The sequence below is a fragment of the Ranitomeya variabilis genome, chromosome 3 (genome assembly GCF_051348905.1).
Source record: "Ranitomeya variabilis isolate aRanVar5 chromosome 3, aRanVar5.hap1, whole genome shotgun sequence".
In the NCBI taxonomy this organism is placed as follows: Eukaryota; Metazoa; Chordata; class Amphibia; order Anura; family Dendrobatidae; genus Ranitomeya; species Ranitomeya variabilis.
In genome coordinates, this window is record NC_135234.1 from 499,504,865 (window position 1) to 499,524,644 (window position 19,780).

The 19,780-nt window shown below is 46.6% G+C and overlaps 1 protein-coding gene across 7 annotated transcripts in view; it reads right to left on the reverse strand.

Moving 5' to 3' along the window:
* MSI2 (musashi RNA binding protein 2) overlaps nt 1-18,672 on the reverse strand; it is an 894,813-nt gene extending 876,141 nt beyond the window's left edge. For all 7 annotated transcript variants that reach the window (XR_013223945.1, XM_077296832.1, XM_077296831.1 and 4 more), the window contains exons 1-5: nt 18,269-18,672; nt 17,932-17,972; nt 17,644-17,725; nt 17,073-17,157; nt 14,353-14,394 (exon numbers count right to left, since the gene is read on the reverse strand). Coding sequence is in view for 6 of the 7 variants with exons in the window: in XM_077296832.1 (XP_077152947.1) it covers nt 14,353-14,394; nt 17,073-17,157; nt 17,644-17,725; nt 17,932-17,972; nt 18,269-18,330 (312 nt within the window). In the remaining variant the exon portion in view is untranslated. The remainder of the gene's footprint in view (nt 1-14,352; nt 14,395-17,072; nt 17,158-17,643; nt 17,726-17,931; nt 17,973-18,268) is intronic.
* Nucleotides 18,673-19,780: the final 1,108 nt, after the last annotated feature.

The window sequence follows — 19,780 nt, forward strand, 5'->3', positions numbered from 1 at the left end:
TGGTCTCCATCCTGGTATGTGCTGCTCCCATCCTGTCATATGCTGCTCCATCCTGCGCCCCCATCCTGTCATGTGCTGCTCCACCGTGTCATGTGCTGCTCCATCCTGCGCCCCCATCCTGTCATGTGCTGCTCCACCGTGTCATGTGCTGCTCCATCCTGCATCCCCATCCTGTCATGTGCTGCTCCACCGTGTCATGTGCTGCTCCATCCTGCGCCCCCATCCTGTCATGTGCTGCTCCACCGTGTCATGTGCTGCTCCATCCTGCGCCCCCATCCTGTCATGTGCCACTCCACCGTGTCATGTGCTGCTCCATCCTCATCCCCATCCTGTCATGTGCTCCCATCCTGCGCCCCCATCCTATCACGTGCTGCTCCATCCTGCGCCCCCATCAGTGCGGGCAGCTGTGCTGAGTGCGGGCGGCTGTGCTGAGTGCGGGCGGCTGTGCTGAGTGCGGGCGGCTGTATGTGACGTGGCTGTGCTGGGTGCGGGCGGCTGTGCTGGGTGCGGCAGCTGTGGACGGCTGTGCTGGGTGCGGCGGCTGTGCTGGGTGCAGCGGCTGTGCGTGGCTGTAGGCGGCTGTGCGTGGCTGTGGGAGGCTGTGCGTGGCTGTGCTGGGTGCGGCGGCTGTGCGTGGCTGTGGGCGGCTGTGCTGGGTGCGGCGGCTGTGCTGGGTGCGGCGGCTGTGCTGGGTGCGGTGGCTGTGCTGGGTGCGGCGGCTGTCCGTGGCTGTAGGCGGCTGTGCGTGGCTGTGGGTGGCTGTGCTGGGTGCGGAGGCTGTGCGTGGCTGTGGCGGCTGTGCGTGGCTGTGCTGGGTGCGGCGGTTGTGCTGGGTGCGGCGGCTGTGCTGGGTGCGGCGGCTGTGCTGGGTGCGGCGGCTGTGCTGGGTGCGGCGGCTGTGCTGGGTGCGGCGGCTGTGCTGGGTGCGGCGGCTGTGCTGGGTGCGGCGGCTGTGCTGGGTGCGGCGGCTGTGCTGGGTGCGGCGGCTGTGCTGGGTGCGGCGGCTGTGCTGGGTGCGGCGGCTGTGGGTGGCTGTGCTGGGTGCAGCGGTTGTGCGTGGCTGTGGGCGGCTGTGCTGGGTGCGGTGGCTGTGGGCGGCTGTGCGTGGCTGTGCTGGGTGCGGCGGCTGTGCGTGGCTGTGGGCGGCTGTGCGTGGCTGTGGGCGGCTGTGCTGGGTGCGGCGGCTGTCCGTGGCTGTGGGCGGCTGTGGGAGGCTGTGCGTGGCTGTGGCGGCTGTGCATGGCTGTGCTGGGTGCGGCGGATGTGCTGGGTGCGGCGGCTGTGGGTGGCTGTGCTGGGTGCGGCGGCTGTGTGTGGCTGTGGGCGGCTGTGGTCGGCTGTGCTGGGTGCGGCGGCTGCGTGGCTGTGGGCGGCTGTGCTGGGTGCGGCGGCTGTGCGTGGCTGTGGTCGGCTGTGCTCGGTGCGGCGGCTGTGCGTGGCTATGGGTGGCTGTGGGCAGCTGTGCTGGGTGCGGCGGGCGGCTGTGCGTGGCTGTGGGAGCCTGTGCGTGGCTGTGGGCGGCTATGGTCGGCTGTGCTGGGTGCAGCGGCTGTGCGTTGCTGTGGGCGGCTGTGCGTGGCTGTGCTGGGCGCAGCGGCTGTGCTGGGTGCGGCCATTTTCTTGGTCCTGCTCCCGGAGTCGGCGCCTGCGCAGTCCGCGCTTTCCGGCGCCATTTTCTTGAAGACACTGCAATGTGTCTTCAAGAAAATGGCGCCGGAAAGCGCGGACTGCGCAGGCGCCGATTCCGGGAGCAGGGGGACAGTCACGGCCCGGAAGCGCGTCGGTGGAACGGGTCAGGTAAGTATACTCACCCTCCGCCTCCTGGCTCGTCCCTGCTTGTCCGGTGGAGATCGCGGTGTGCGTTCAGTGCTTACGCATACCGCGATCTCCTGGGAGCGTCGCTCTGTGCGGTCCAGACTGCGCCGGCGCTTGCGCAGTCTATAGAGGCTTCGGACAGAGTGACGCTCCCAGCGTTATATTATAGATATAGATATAGATATATATACACACACACACACACACACACACACACACAGTTAGGTCCATATATATTGGACAACATTTTTCTAATTTTGGTTCTAGACATTACCACAATGAATCATAAACAAAACAATTCAGATGCAGTTGAAGTTCAGACTTTCAGCTTTCATTTGAGGGTATCCACATTAAAATTGGATGAAGGGTTTAGGAGTTTCAGCTCCTTAACATGCACCACCCTGTTTTTAAAGGGACCAAAAGTAATTGGACAAATTGAACAATCACATCATCTGTAAAAATGTTGTCTGTCCAAATAAATATGGACCCAAGTGTGTGTGTGTGTGTGTGTGTGTGTGTGTGTGTGTGTGTGTTTATATATACTGTATATTATATATAAATAATCACCATCAAATCCATTATCATCAAATGGAAAGAATACGGTACCACAAGAGACCTGCCAAGAGAGGGCCGCCCATCGAAACTTTCAGCCAGGGCAAGGAGGGCATTAATCAGACAGGCAGGATAAAGACCAAACAGGTAATCCTGAAATAGCTACAGCATTTCCAAGCATAGACTGGAGTGTCGGTCCACACGACCACAATAAGCCATACACTCCATTGAGTTGGCCTTTATGAAAGAGTAAGCAAAAAAAAACAAAAAAGACTATGTACACACAAAATTTGTAAGGCTCATTTTCAGTTTGCAAAAACACATATGGGAGACTCCCCAAATGTATGGTGAAAGGTGCTGTGGTCAGATAAGACCAAAATTGAACTTTTTGGCCACCCAGTTAAACACTTTGTCTGGCAGCAAGCGAACACAGTTCATCACCCCAAGAACCCCATCCCCACGGTGAAACATGGTAGTGGCAGTGTCATGCTGTGGGGATATTTTTCAGCAGCGACAGGGAAAATGGTCCGAGTCAAGGGGAAGATGGATGGTGCAAAATACAGGTACATTCTTGAGCAAAACCTCTTTCAGTGTGTCAGTAATTTGAGACTGCAACAAGGCAATGACCTAAAACATACTGCTAAAGGAGTGGTTTTAGGTGAAAACATGTAAGTGTTTAGGAGTGGCCTAACCAAAGCCTTGTAGATTGCAGTTCAAATGAGGTAACCGTCTAAGGGTACTGTCACACTCTGCGACTTTCCAACGATCACGACCAGCGATACGACCTGGCCGTGATCGTTGGTAAGTCGTTGTGTGGTCGCTGGGGAGCGGTCACACAGACCGCTCTCCAGCGACCAACGATGCCGAGGTCCCGGGTAACCAGGGTAAACATCGGGTTACTAAGCGCAGGGCCGCGCTTAGTTACCCGATGTTTACTCTGGTTACCATCGTAAAAGTAAAGTTTTTTTTTACTTTTACGCTGGTAACCACGGTAAACATCGGGTTACTAAGCGCAGCTCTGCGCTTAGTAACCAGATGTTTACCCTGGTTACAAGCGAACGCATCGCTGGATCGCTGTCACACACACCGATCCAGCGATGACAGCGGGAGATCCAGCGACGAAAGAAAGTTTCAAACGATCTGCTACGACGTACGATTCTCAGCAGGGTCCCTGATCGCTGCTGCGTGTCAGACACAGCGATATCGTATGGATATCGCTGGAACGTCACGGATCGTACCGTCGTAGCGACAAAAGTGCCACTGTGTACCCTAACTTTAAGGAGCTGGAGCACGTTTGCCTTGAGGAATGGGCAAAAATCGCAGAGGCAAGATGTGTGAAAGCTCAGATACTTATCCAAAGCAACTTACAGCTGTAGTTCCCAGACAAAGAAGCTCTACAATTTACTGATTTTAGTGGGGTGAATGGTTATGCACACTGAAGTTTTCAGTTATTTTGTCCTATTTGTTTCACAATAAAAGAAAACCAAATCTTCAGTTGTAGCCATGTTCTTTACATGAACTGGTGCAAACTCAAAACTACCGTGAAATTTCAGGTTGTGAGGTAGCAAAACCAAAAAAATGCCAAGGGTTGAATATTTTCGCAAGCCACTATGTGTTCTCTGAAATGCTGCAGCATTTCAAGGTAAAACATACCTGGCAGAAATTACAGAGCCAGTGTCTGATTCATGCGGTGAGCCCGCATCAAAGTCGGGACATGTCAGCTGTTTTGAACAGCTGACATGTGCCCGCAATGGCGGCAGGTGAAATCGCGATTCACCCGCCGCTATTAACTAGTTAAATGCCGCTGTCAAACACTGACAGCGGCATTTAACTGGCGCTTCCGGCCGGGCGGCCGGAAATGAGCGCATCGCCGACCCCCGTCACATGATCGGAGGTCGGCGAAGCTTCTGAATAGGTCCTTGAGACCTCTATGGTTACTGATCGCCGGTAGCTGTGAGCACCACCCTGTGGACGGCGCTCATAGCACACCTGCATTTCTGCTACATAGCAGCGAACATCAGATCGCTGCTATGTAGCAGAGGCGATCGGGTTGTGCCTGCTTCTAGGCTATTGAAGCATGGCAAAAGTAAAAAAAAAAAAAAGTAAAAAAAATGTGAATAATAAAAAAAAAAAATATATAAAAGTTTAAATCACCCCCCTTTCGCCCCATTCAAAATAAAGCAATTAAAAAAAAATAAAAAAAAAATCAAACCTACACATATTTGGCACCGCCGCGTTCAGAATCGCCCGATCAATAAAAAAAAGCATTAACCTGTTCGCTAAACGGCGTAACGAGAAAAAAAATTCGAAACGCCAGAATTACATTTTTTTGGTCACCACGACATTGCATTAAAATGCAATAACGGGCAATCAAAAGAACGTATCTGCACCAAAATGGTATCATTAAAAACGCCAGCTCGGCACGCAAAAAATAAGCCCTCAACTGACCCCAGATCATGAAAAATGGAGACGCTACGAGTATCGGAAAATGGCGCAATTTTTATTTTTTTTAGCATTAGTCATGTTAGGTGTCTATGAACTCGTACTGACCTGGAGAATCATAATGGCAGGTCAGTTTTAGCATTTAGTGAACCTAGCAAAAAAGCCAAACAAAAAACAAGTGTGGGACTGCACTTTTTTTGCAATATCACCCGTTTTCTAGTACACGACATGGTAAAACCAATGAGGTCGTTCAAAAGTACAACTCATCCCGCAAAAAATAAGCCCTCACATGGCCAAATTGACGGAAAAATAAAAAAGTTATGGCTCTGGGAAGGAGGGGAGCGAAAAACGAACACGGAAAAATGGAAAATCCCAAGGTCATGAAGGGGTTAATAAAAAAAATTGGGTTTTTTTAGCTAGAAAAAAGTAAAAACTGTTAAAGGACAAAAATAAAGAGCAGTTTTGATTTTGAATCCAATTAATTAAATGCATTTGCCATTTTGAAGAATTTGGCGTTGCAAAGATAAGCAGCTAATACCGAAAGGCAAAAAAATGTAGCAATGAATTGGAGCCTAAATTCACTGTAATCTCTCTATATAGATCTACATCTATGAATACACACTCCCCGCTCACCCTATAGACTACTAACAATTACAAGAATAATACAAGAAAGTGTTCGCATTTCTAGTTTTATGCAAAGAAGAAGAAGGTGAAGATGAAAGTTGTCGTCTTTAGCATAAGTTCTAACATTTAAAAAGTTCAAAACATGTAAATGGTAAAACTTCAGATGCTTATGGGAAGTGAAGACATCCGAGATGATGTCACTCCAGGGAACAGGCAATTTGGACATTTTAAATGAGCCAGGAAGTAACTTCTGCTGACCGTGCCGATCTGATGTGGGGACAGGTCATCATAGTTTCTCCAGGAAATAAGAAATGTAGAATCTGACAGTGGTGCATGCCATTAGCCTTACAGAAATAAGAGGGGCCATCATCTAAAACTGCATGTTGTGGACTGCCTAACCCCGAACATGAGTATGCCCGACTACCTGGCAGCAGTTTACTAGTCCTCTAGTTATAATCTCCTGTCATTTTATCAAACTATAGCAAGCACCCCAGTAAGTGATCGATCAGGGTCTCCGCCTCTAGATTATGGTTCCCTTACACAGATTAAAAAGTATTCTCCACATTTATAACTGATGTTACCACCACGGTAAAAGGTTGCTAGAAAAACAAAGCTATAAATAAAAAGTGTTCACGCTCTGTTAATTTCAGTCCTCTGGTGAAGACCTTGGACACCAGAGACGGAGGAAATAAGATTGTATGATTATTCATCAATAGTTGTCTTAGCTCGGGCAGAAGGATCCCGGACCACAGATCCCTGGACGTTTATCCCATTTAGCTTACAATTAAAGCTAATCATACACCTTATGTAACAATGGACAAACGAGTTAAGATCAGCCAACAATCTAATCTGTATGGTGACCCCAGCAGCTGGGGCTGGAGAAAAGAAGGATCACACTTGTTGGGGCTCAACAAGCCCAATCCTTGAAAGTTTTAGCATTTTGTGTGTTCGTTTTTTCCTCCCTTATTTCCAAGAGCCCTAATAATGTTCTTTTATTTTTTTTGTCAACCTAGCCATATAAGAGTTAATTTTTGTTTTTAACATTGAATGTACTGGATGGGATGGGGGGGAGGGGGTGTGTGAAATTCTAAAAAAAAAAAAAAATGCAATACTATTATGTTATTTTGAACATTTACGCCATTTTCCAAGACATAAAACATTTTACATCTTTTTTTGTGAGTGTGATGTGCTGATGGTTTTATTGCTACCAATTTGGGTTGAATGAGTTTTGATCAACATTTATTACTTTCTTTTAGGGAGGAGTGGCGAGAGAAAAAAAAAAAACCGCAATTCTGACAGTTTGATTTTTTTTTTTATTGTTCCAACATTTAGTGTTCAGTTTTGTAATATTAAATACATTTTTTTTTTCAATTTATTTAATTTTAATTGGGTGATTTACTGGTTAACCAATGGCAAAATTCAGCACTTGCCCCGGATGTTCGAGTCCTCTCCACTCACGATCAAGTACATGGGTGTGATACTGTGGGCCGAGGTTAAAGGGTTTGCTTATTTTGGTTACAATTGGAAAGTGAATGTAAAAAACAAGTAACTGTGCAATTTACTCGTTTTTAAAAATTCTTCTCTGAGAATGGACAGATTTTTAATTTTATTGCTTTACTACTCTTCTCTAAAATTACCAGCCACCGCTACAACGTAGCAGGGGTGGTCAAACACGTGCAGTGCTTACAAGCTCTTTCCAATAGAGCTTAGAAGTGCTGATTAATGCTGGCCAGATTCCTCTGAAGATGCAGATGCAAAGCTACTAGAAACAGCAGCATCAGAGAATTCACAAGTTGTCAGGTCAGCAGCGCGACAAGTCTAAACAGGTCATCAAACTTGTGCACTCTACACCACCCCATCAAGCAAGACGCTTGGGCAGCAGTGCGTTGGTGCAGTACCTAAGGCAATCCCTTTAAGCAGGCAATGACTTATTTCTGTCCACATACTGTCCTGCATAAATCCAACTGCTAAGAACATTTTGTCCGGCAAGCTCTAATAGCCTTTCTATTACATGGTGGCCATTCACGATGGCAATGTCAAAACATTGAGCTTTTACAGTTCTAAATGATGATTGAAGTAAAATATCAAAGACCGACCTGTCACTTCCAAACAGAGACCAGGCGTGAACAGATGCATACTTAGTAGCCACCTCAAATAGAGCACGCACCTGGGGTCTGTTTGGAAGGGATGAGCAGTCTTTGGTATTTGTGTAAATAGGCTCTCACACTGAGCACTCTACCCATCAGCCTATGGCGGTTTTAGTCACTACAGGATCTTACCTACCCATATAAATGTAAGCTATCAGCCCAGGAGAGGAATCACATTAGGTTAGGTTCCTAGCAAAGAGTATCGCCTTGTCGTGGGCTGCTGGGCACACATGAAGTGGCCAAATTATCTGCCAAGTATCTTTAGTTTTTCCCCTATTTTGTAGAGCAGTAGTGCAATTCCAATTTCATATATTTCAAATTTGCATGCTAGTGTGTTATAGAGGGCAACTAGCTAAATGAAGACTGAACCAGTATAGATAAACCATGGGCAAGGTTATGTGCGTTATGGAGCTATCCAACATACTGGCGCAGATTTCTGTAATATTCTTCATACTGCTCCGACATGCTATACAAAACCACAGAGAATTCATGCTCATCTGTCATTTGCACTATGAAGCTAGCAATCTAATTTTCCTAGCACAAGACTGCATACAAACGCAGAAATTTTACAAGACACTAATTAATCATTTTATGACCACACACACTATAGAAACAAATGGCACTGCAAAAAAAAAAAAAAAAAATGAAGATCGCCCTCTCCAGAGAGCAGAGGCATCATTAGGCCCATCTGTAATAAAGTAGTTGGGGGTAGTAGGTGCCAATCCGGTATAAGGCACACATGCACCAAAGCAAGTGCTAAAAACTGTGTCCCAGCACGGCATCATGACCCATACACATGTAGGATTACATCAAGAGGAAAATGTATTTATTATTAAAAATGCAATACCACATTTGCTATTTTGTTTGGGAAGACCATTAACACTGATGGCTTAATTGCCTAGAAATAACTGTATATATCATTAAATAAAAAAGTGTCCTGTCATTAAACAGCTATGCTATTCATCTGTGAAAGGAAAGTTAATATCCCGATGGAATCCCAAATGAAAATATATTAAAAAAAAATTAAAAAAATGGCTATTTGTGTCAAGAGGACTGATCAAGGACTGTGGTAGACAATAGAGTTCTATGACAAGCAACTGGTGTTGAAGAATTATTTCAGCTAAAAATCTGATTCAAATACCCACATCGTAAACTAATTGAGGCTGGGCATAGAGGGGAGTTTAAAAAAATAAGTCCATTCATAGAGCCCTTTTTTTTTTTATTTTACATCTGTATGGCATTCGTTTTTACACTTCAATAATTTAAAATAAATGTGCATGGCCAGATACAGTTATACACGGTAATGCATCTGCAAAAAAATAAACAGATGCAATATGGATGAGCCGCAATTTGAAATTCTGCATTTTATTTTATTTTTATTTTTTTTAAACTTAAGGGATTGTAACCTGTGATCACTTACTATACTGTAGTACTGCAGAGCTCAGACCACAGCTTGGCAGGCGTACCGAGAGGTCAGCAGACCCCCCTCCCGGATGTCATAGTAACCCATCTGTCCCCAGTGATTGCATTGCAGGGGGCCGGTGGGAGCCAGTAAGCTCAAGCACTGGCGCACATGTATTTAAATGCCGCTGCCAGAGATTAGCAGCAGTGTGTAAATGGTTAACTTTGGCGCCGATGTAATAGAACTGGCATCAGCCACATGTGGAAGGAGCTCGGTTCCTGAGCGCCCCTCTCCACACATGTAGACCCCTCAACAATTCGGTAATTCACGTTCTAATGCGAGAAATGGTTAACAACCAGCAGAGAAAAATGCACATGTGAGAAATTTGTGAAGACAAAACACTTTTGTATAATATCTGGGCAATTTTCCATGTGGACATTTTTCTTGTACGTGGTACATATTTTAATTAGTGTAATATTCATAATAATGGCTTTTTTATGTGGTTTTCCAAAGAAACATTTAGCTCACAGAGGATTGCCTAGACCTATAGTCGGAGAAAACTCACCTGCAAGAGCGAAACAGAGCCCAATTCCAACGATGTATCACTTACTGGACTGCTTGGTGTAGTTTTGCTAGATTCCCTGCTGTTTTATCTGTTAAATGCAGCAGCACTATGAATGCTGGGCTGTATATATCCCCGCCTGCACACCTGATCGGCAGCTTCCTGTGTACAGTGTCATCTAGCTGACAATCAGTGGTGGGGGCGGGATTACACAGATTAGCCTGACTGCTGTGCACATGAGACCTAGTCCAGCAGTGATAATCTCCTGCTGATGATACTAGACTGTGTTGTAGTTTCAATACAATCAGTGTAAGTGACACATCCCTGGAATCAGGCTCACTTGCTCAATATCATGCTGCTGTCAGATTAAACAGCAAAAACCTGCTGGACACTTTAGTCTTTCAAGTGTTTTTCAAACTCTGTTAATGATTGAAAAACAAGGAAACAGATACAACAACACAAATTAGACCAATCTTTGCGTATAAATATTCAGTTCTTCTCCTGGGTCTGAGGCATACTGCAATCCCGAGACACTAGGTCAGCCCAATGCTAAAAAGGACAGGTATTAGCAGTACATGCAGCTAATGTTTTGTTACAAAAATAAAAAGAGGACGTCAATTCTAACAACGTTATAAATAAATTACCCCCGATACAGCAGAGAGGGAATCACTGTATATTTAATAGAGGTCTCACCAGACCCCCCACTTAATATACGGAGAACTTTTCAATACCAAATCTACACAACGCAAAAATTTGGCAAGAAAACAGAAACATGCTTCAGATTTCAGTGAAAGTCTGATACGTGTGGACAGTGTCTTAGGCTACTTCCACGCGGTAGTGTTTCTGTCCAAAACATGGAAGAGTTGAAAATCTTACAATTATAGTTCTCGCTATTTAAACCTGGCGCCTGGGATTTGGCTAACAAACACGTGCTAAAGGGGCTGTAGTCCTGCGTTACTGCAGTATTGCCAACGATTTGCCCCATTATATTTAATACGGAATATTGCAGTGTTATATTCTGTATGAGCAATTTTTACATTCCTTTTCCATGAATACGTACATTCAGGTACATGCCGTTTTTTGCAGCAATGGTTCAGCTCTTCGTTACACCATTACTGCTTATAAAAGTACCCTAATCATGTCTCCCAAGCTGGTGTGAAGGCATTTCACACAATAAGGGCCGACTCGGAGGTCAGGCATTTGTATCATATACAAAAAAAATGACAATTTTCACCATTAGATTGCATACGAGAAAGTTTCCTAAAGGGCTTATGGTGTTTATGTTGTTAAAGACCACATAAAACTTCTAACAAAAGATGTGTATCAATCTGATCAGCTCTTCCTGATCTAGGATAAGTTGCCTGCAGATAAGATTCCTTTTCAACCTGCCAGGTTCCCTTGAACTAATGGTCCACCATAGCAATATGTGGTAGGAAAACTGCACTAAAAAAGGAAGCTTTCTAGGATTTTATGAAATCTTGCCTAAAAGAAGAAAATAAGCAAAACAAACAACTCATCTTTTATTAAAGAGCTAACAAAGCGGTGGTCTGGCCAGTCCTGAATGTTGACATGACCGCTGCAGCCAATCACTGCCATACAAGTGGCATCACTGCTGAGGAGGTTACATCTGTATGTACGGTCTCTACAGATGAGGACAATTGGAGCAAAGGGGCAGGAAAGGGCAGTAGGGTATGGCATCTTATTGTCTGTCGTTAGGCAATTTCCAGAAAATCCCTTTAACAATGAATATGAAAGTGACAGGCCTAACACCAGCTCTTGTGCGTGTCACCGCTCTTGTGCAGGAGTGACAAGTCATTCACCTTCAAGGGTCTTGAAGATTCAGGGGCCAGCTATAATTTTCGTGTTTAAAGACAGGATGATCTAGGAAGGATTATTTCAAGACTCAATGTCCTAACTGAGATGCAAATAGAATAAGGCTACGTTCACATTTGCGGTCAGCGCCGCAGCGGCGGGCGCCGCAGCGGCGCCGCATGCGTCATGCGCCCCATATTTAACATGGGGGCGCATGGACATGCGTTGTGCTGCGTTTTGCGCCGCATGGCCGCAAGCGTTGGACGCAAGAAACGCATCAAGTTGCATTTTTTTTGCGTCCAACTTTCGGCCAAAAACGACGCATGCGGCGCAAAACGCAGCGTTTTAGCGTGCGTTTTGCCGCGTTTGTTTGCGTTGTGCGCTGCGGCGCCGACGCTGCGGCGCACAACGCAAATGTGAACGTAGCCTAAGACTGTAGATCACAGTGTGAAGATATTCCCAAAATACAAACAAAACAAGAAGCCTACACGTTAAAAAAATAACCTTATATCAAAACCCATTCAGACGCTTTCACTGCCAAAGACACACATAACAGGTCACGACTTGAAACGACTGCCGTGACCAGAACATAAGGGCTAGACAGCAGGCACAAAACTCTGCAATATTCAGGGTGTAGCGCTCGTTTGAAGTCTGAGCAGGATGAAAGTTTTACTTCCTGCATTTCCATCTGTAGATTGAATATGTAGGAGGGGGAAAGCTGCCAGAGAGAGAAGAACAAGAAAACGGAGAACTGAAATGCAGCACGAGATGAGATTTGCTTAAAAAAAAAAAAAAAAGGCAGCACAATTGCATGATGTGAACATACCCTTACATTTATCTAACCACGTGCACAGTCTTCCAGTCACCCCAGATATGTGAGAGAGGAACTTTTTATCATGTTATCACCCCACTTAGAAAGAAGCGGAGATACGTACGATATGGCACAATTAGGAAACATGTCTCTTTTTGCTTCCCTAAGGCTAGAGTCACAGCAACATTTTTTTTCTTCAGGCCAACTATGCTAATCATACTCTGATCCAATTTATTCTAATGTGAAGTATATGGAAAAGAAAAAAAAAAAAAAAAAAAAACAACCTTCTCCATTCTGTGAAAAATCGCATCCTAGTGCAATCCGTGTATCAGATGCAAATCCTGCGTGCCATGATTTTTTTTCTCAGACAAACTCGGTCCTAGGAAAAGAAATCAGACGTGCATAGCCTCATGGGATAACATTGGTCCAAGTGCAATCCAATATTTTGTCAAATCGCATACAGACCCAAAAAAAAACAAAAAAAAAAAAACTCATCTGCACACACCCTAATAAATGGAGTGACAATATCAGCAGGCATACATGTAATCATCTGCAAAGCCACAATCAGACCATTTGCTGACTATCGGGATTGCTAATCTTTGGATCTGATCAGCTCTGGTGAAAGTGAGCAGATGTGTGCTTGTAAGAAAATCCGCTATGTGAAAAGGTATATTGAGGGGGTTGTGCATTTCAGGCTCATGGGACACAAAAATAACCATTTTATGCCACATTATACTTAGTGTAAAAAGGCAAAAATTAAGGTGGCCAGAAATGTAAGGAGCCAATCAGCATTTGTTAGAATGTGTAAGGTGTCCGATTTTAATAAATATATGGTAGGAATGTTTTACTTTCAATTCAGATTTTATTTGTGGGTGTTGAAAGTATGAACATTTTCACAGCCGAGACAAGTGTGAACTAGCATTACATTCGTCCTGATGAGCACCATATATTGGGCCGGTAAAAAGTACAATCAGTGAATAGGAAGGATAGCGAGTCACGGAGAAGATAACTGGCAAACAATAAAATGCTGATACAAAATCTGTTGCCATCATTAGGTTCTCCCAGAATTTGGGGTTCTGCTAATTCAGGTCATGCAGTCCTACACCAGAAATCAGCAGTGTCAGATAAGCATGTTTGTGAATTCATGAACGAGGAATTAGAATAATTGTGTGCACAGAATGTTGTCGGCTATACATTTATCACACACTGCAAAAGGATTGCTGGCAAACTACAGAACAGTCTTTAGACAAGTGTAAGCAAGGAACACAGTTTAGACCCATTAACAGCAAACATGAGGACAGTTCTAGAAAATGCTGCAAGTCAAATTGTGAAACTACAATAAATCCCACGTTAGACGAAAGGTTTTAAAATGTGCAGAAAAAGGATTTGTTTTGTCGTTTCCAATAAGGTGACCGGACTGTCGAGGGTGCAATGCTTTATGAGCCATTAAGACTCAAGGCTCTGTCTGTTCCAATGGAAAGTAGAAATGTCAGATGTAAAACATGTCAAGGTCTCGCCATACGACAAGAGTGACCAGACTAGCCAAGAAAGCGGATTACAATGCCAACAACTAGAACTGCTGCAAGAAGCGGTACATAATAATGCAGGAGGCCAAGACTGCTTCTACCAGGCTACACAAATGTAAGAAAGGCTTGTGACAAGTCACCGTTCGCCAGGTTCCTACCCGCTCTGGATTACCTTTTTTTCTACCATCATTGGCTGTCAATCACATCATTAATAAACAGTCACTGAAATAGATGACAATATCTCACAGGTAAAAGAAAGGAAATTAAAAAATAAAACAAACTTCACCGAGCATTTTTTTTTCAACAATGTTTAATTTTTAGAAAAGTAAATTACAGACCAAAAGCATCCACTCTTTTCTAATTATAAGATCATGGCAAGTTCGGAAAATCTCAAAGCAACTGTAAAGTGATAAAAACAAAACTAGAAATGAAGTCAAGTAAACTTAATAAAGCCACCAAATTTTGGCCTAGTGAGTACAGAGTTAAACCTAGACACCACAGCTCTCCTGTAGTTTCCCAGCCATATGCTGATACCCTTAAGACGCCATGCGCTCCAGCTTTATAAGCTTTCATCTCCAATTCCCTGTTTGAAACATGAACCGCCCGGTAACAATGACTCTCTGTGTGCCGAAAATCCTATTATTGATCCTCCTACTTACCTTGGGCTGGGCTCTTCTTGGAAATGCAACTTTAGGGTCAATCTGAAAAGGAAAGGACATTGGAAAAAAGGAGAGAAAGGAGAAGGGAAAAAAAAAAGAAAAATCAGTGAGTAGCGTGCATTCATCTTTACCACCTGGAGATTAATGGCTCATATTTAAGGGTGGTATTATAGGCATTTATCATTTAACCGTTGAAAGGGCATTTTAGCGTACACTGAAATGCTCTGCAGCCCCGACAAAGTCAAAAAGGGTTACTAGCCTGAAATAAAATGGAAATGTAATGTGCTCAGTTTGTACCTTACAGAAGTGACATTGATTTCCTTTATTACAGTGTATTGAGGAATGACAAGTCCCGAGCACACAAGAGACCCACTGATAGCGGATAACAAAGTGCTTCTTTCTAGCTCAGAGTGAACAGATGTTAGAGCCCCACAGCTAAAACTTTAAGTTATTTGCATGTACTTCATAATGCACCACTCCGCAGAGCGATGTGCAAACAATTCTGGATAGAAACCTTCACCCAACAGATTAATCTATGGGAAACGCAACCCCTTGTGAGCCAGCACTCGGAGCTGGCTGCAATGCAACATGCTGCCGTTTCCACCTAATCACTGATAACGCGCACAAATACAGATGCCAATACCTGCTTCACAACATAAATCCTTTCTGTTATAAAGCGACATGCAGTCTATTACAGTTTAGGAAGAAATAAGTGGACTTTCCCTAGAGGACTTGAAATAAGCAAATGTTGTGGCTGGCAAGAAGCTTCAAAATGAAGATAAACACACGAATCCAAGCAGCTCCGCCGAGAGTTCTGCTGCAATAGATTCCCCCGACCACCATCACCCCATTTACTTCAAGAAGCAGCAATGGATTTAATAATGTCACCAACAGACGTAATGGGAAATCGCCGGGTGCTGTGTAACGTAGAGGCAGCACTCCACTTTACTAAATGAAATGCAGGGTGAAGATGAATCTGCACAACGGAAAACATTTCGACAAATCTCAATAATGCTCACAAATGACCGTCGCCCCCTTCCTCTGGTCTACAGGGATAGAGATCACATTAAAACGAGCCACTAATCCTACTCTTCAATACCCGATACAAAAACAGTGAGAATTCTAATATCTCACCAAAGCATCAGATTACCGGGGGGGAAATAAAATGGGCAAGTGCAACAGGTAAGATTTTCATAGACCAATAAAAGATTCAACTTCACCAAAGCATAGATGCCAGTGATTTTTTTATCATCTCATTCACGGGTAATATATCCAAATAAGGTCTTTAAAAATATATAAGCTCTAAAGGATGCGGTGCATTTTTGGAGAAAACAATGCCTTAAAGACGAGATGCATGACACAGACCATATACGTACACCCGATACCAAACTGACATAAGTTAGTCGCAGTCGATCCTACTTGCGGTATCTACCAAAAAGCAACAACTAGCACACCATTTCTGTGTATTGTAGGCCATTACCTAAATAAATAGCAAACTTTTAACGCAAGTGTAAACAAGAACAGTGACTCCATGCCAAAACCCAACCGAGCTGCATCCTGCACTGAATGTTCCAACACAAGTCAAAGACTAGACAACGCTACACTAACAACAGCCAAGAACATAGTGACAGCCATGCCATCACCTTCCATGGACCACTCAGCCTTCCCTCGATACCCGGGCTCACGTGTCCCCAAAGGGTAAAGTCTACTAATAATACTCCAGCAGGAAATTGACATGTCACCACTTAATAAAATAATTTTGACCTTTCTGCACGTTTCTATGTAAAATCATACAATAATAATGACACAATTAAACAATGATCAAGCAACAACAACAAAAAAGCAGGATGAAGTTCAATGACCTTGTGTGGACAAGTTGTATTGGCTTAAAAATAATGGCCCTGAAGGCACAGTTTTAGCAGTTGGTAGATACAACAACAGGTTACATCACAGATAGACGTGCACATATCTAGACAGGTCAGTAAGGACGGAAACTGTCACCACTAGAAAAATGCATCAGTGTAGTAGGAATTGGATCAGATCTCATTCTTCTCCCTTTCCATCAGTAACAATATGCCTAGATGAGGACAGGGTTAAAATCCTGACATTTAACAGTTGTTAAAAAATCCTTTATCTAATCAGTGTAATTAGCTCACCTTTCCCTCCTCATTAAGCACCATAGCAGCAATACAGGGAATATTTAGTCAGCGTCCTTTCTCCAAGCTTTGTTAAGGCATAATTAAGCTGGGTAATAGGGTGCAGAAAAGGCCACACTTTCCCCTCTCTTGTGTTATGCAAACACCTAGGGGAGATACACAGACAAGCCTGGAAGACCTGTCACAGACACTGAAGACTGGACTCAAACAAACTGGGATCTGATACCCCTAAAAAGCAAAAAGTGACAGCGAATATTCCAGATTTCAAGATTGTTACAACCCCTAAGGTCACCTGGCCTAGCTAAATGATAATGGGGGGACCTCCACTAGTGTTTTATAGACTAAAGAATAAAAGGATTCCCTGTTACTCATCGTCAAGTCTAAAGGATAACAAAAATGATCAGAATTAAAATAGAAGGTATAGCTGATGAAAGGAACGAGCAGGTGTAATGCAGAAACTTTAGCCGGACCAGGTAAGAGCTGCTAGACATTACAACAAGCCATCCAACCACAGAAAAGAGAAATTGTACAAAAATAAATAAATAATAAAAAAGCACAACATACCGTCTTGGAATCTAATTCATGGTGGGGTTGAGCTAATACTTTATCTACACTTGCGGGATCTGCAAACGTAACAAAGCCGAAGCCTCTGAAATCAGACAAAGAACAAGAGAAATGACAATGAGCGCTAAACATCGAGCACAGATACAAGGCGAAAATTAACAGAAAAAACAAAACAGAACAAATACAGATCAATAAGTCACATATCAGAAGTGCAGCCTGGGCACATGTAGGTGGGCTACATCATGGCAGCTAGCCCTGGCCAGGGGGTGTGAGGTCTCCACTTTGTGCAGGAGAAATATTTACAATAACAGAAACAAGACAATTAGAAGATACAATTGTAACGAGTGTGAGAGCGGCAGGGCACAGTATGGGCCAGGGGAGAAGGCACAATGGGTCTAGTGGTGCCCGAGACAGAACAGGAGCGGATTTCTGGCACAGAGTCCTGGTAGTGATGATCAGGCGGAGACAAGGGGGTGTGTGCCTGACATCCAGATGGCATCGGAGCCCAGGCCAGGCGCCTATGGGGCCACCACAAGTTCTACATGCCCGCTGCAAGGCACATGGACATTACCTGGATCGCTTTGTGGTGGGGTCCCTCATCACCATGCATTCTCGGATTTCTCCAAATTTGCTAAAATAGTCCCTGAGGCTGTCTGTGCACAAACAGAAGAGATGACAGCCATCAGCCGTGAAGGGTTAACAGTCCAGCAGCAGCCACCCCCATCCAAAGAGCCCAAATAGCGATAGGGGTCGAATAGAGGACTCGGAAAGGGGGAAGAAAGAGAGAAAGAAATGAGGAGGAGAGGGAGAAGCTGGCAGCGGGGAACAAAGAGCGGAGAGGGGCATGGGAGCAGCTTACCTGGGGAGGTCTGCCAGCTCAGGCCGCCGATAAACATCTTACTACAGGGGGGAGAAAACACAACACAAGTCAGCACAGATGTCACATCGGCCATTTTGACGTGTAACTTACAAAAGCTTAAAGGGAGAGAAGAGAGAGCGGCAGAGATGAGGGGCGGCGATGGGGGGCACAGGGATGCCAGGCGGCAGGGGATCTGCCCGCTCCACACAGCGGAGGGAGGCCCCCGCCAGGCAGGACAGCCAGGTGTCAGAGCAGGGGATGCCCACACCGCCGTGCCCCTCAGGCTCTCCGGTGCCCACACCCCCATCCTGCCCTCCGCAGGGCACAGGGAACTTACCCGGGGTCGTGCTGAGAATCGCTCGGACTCCCGGAGGTGGCCTGGCTCCCATCTGCCTCCATAGCCCCTTCACACACTTAGATGAGAAAAGAATAATAATAACAAGTAAAGAACAAGCGGCAAAAAGGCAGCGGAGCGGCTCAGGGCGCGGAGCGGGGCTCATACACGGGCACAGCGGCGGCACTCCAGCACTGGCACTACTGTGTGTCACACACGGAGACAGGCAGCAGCTGAGCTACGAGGAGCCCACAACACAAGATTATTGAGCCGGGAAGGAGCTCGTCACACGTGGGATCAGCTCAGCACTGCTCTGCCTCCTCCTCCTCCTCCCGCCCCTTGTCTCCCAGAGCGCCGGCCGGGGGCGGGCCCGGAGAACGTGGCCGTGACGTCACGCTGCCCGGCTCCAGCTCCTGGCCAGTAACAACAATAACAAGAAGGAGCGTGATGCGCTCCGGTGTGTGAGCGGCGGGACTGTCACCTGCCCGCCCGGTGTGTGAGCGGCGGGACTGTCACCTGCCCGCCCGGTGTGTGAGCGGCGGGACTGTCACCTGCCCGCCCGGTGTGTGAGCGGCGGGACTGTCACCTGCCTGCCCGGTGTGTGAGCGGCGGGACTGTCACCTGCCCGCCCGGTGTGTGAGCGGCGGGACTGTCACCTGCCCGCCCGGTGTGTGAGCGGCGGGACTGTCACCTGCCTGCCCGGTGTGTGAGCGGCGGGACTGTCACCTGCCCGCCCGGTGTGTGAGCGGCGGGACTGTCACCTGCCTGCCCGGTGTGTGAGCGGCGGGACTGTCACCTGCCTGCCCGGTGTGTGAGCGGCGGGACTGTCACCTGCCTGCCCGGTGTGTGAGCGGCGGGACTGTCACCTGCCCGCCCGGTGTGTGAGCGGCGGGACTGTCACCTGCCTGCCCGGTGTGTGAGCGGCGGGACTGTCACCTGCCTGCCCGGTGTATGAGCATTGGGACTGTCACCTGCCTGCCCGGTGTGTGAGCGGCGGGACTGTCACCTGCCTGCCCGGTGTGTGAGCGGCGGGACTGTCACCTGCCCGCCCGGAGTGTGAGCGGCGGGACTGTCACCTGCCCGCCCGGTGTGTGAGCGGCGGGACTGTCACCTGCCTGCCCGGTGTGTGAGCGGCGGGACTGTCGCCTGCCTGCCCGGTGTGTGAGCGGCGGGACTGTCGCCTGCCCGCCCAGTGTGTGAGCGGCGGGACTGTCACCTGCCTGCCCGGTGTGTGAGCGGCGGGACTGTCACCTGCCCGCCCGGTGTGTGAGCGGCGGGACTGTCGCCTGCCCGCCCGGTGTGTGAGCGGCGGGACTGTCACCTGCCCGCCCGGTGTGTGAGCGGCGGGACTGTCACCTGCCCGCCCGGTGTGTGAGCGGCGGGACTGTCACCTGCCCGCCCGGTGTGTGAGCGGCGGGACTGTCACCTGCCCGCCCGGTGTGTGAGCGGCGGGACTGTCACCTGCCTGCCCGGTGTGTGAGCGGCGGGACTGTCACCTGCCTGCCCGGTGTATGA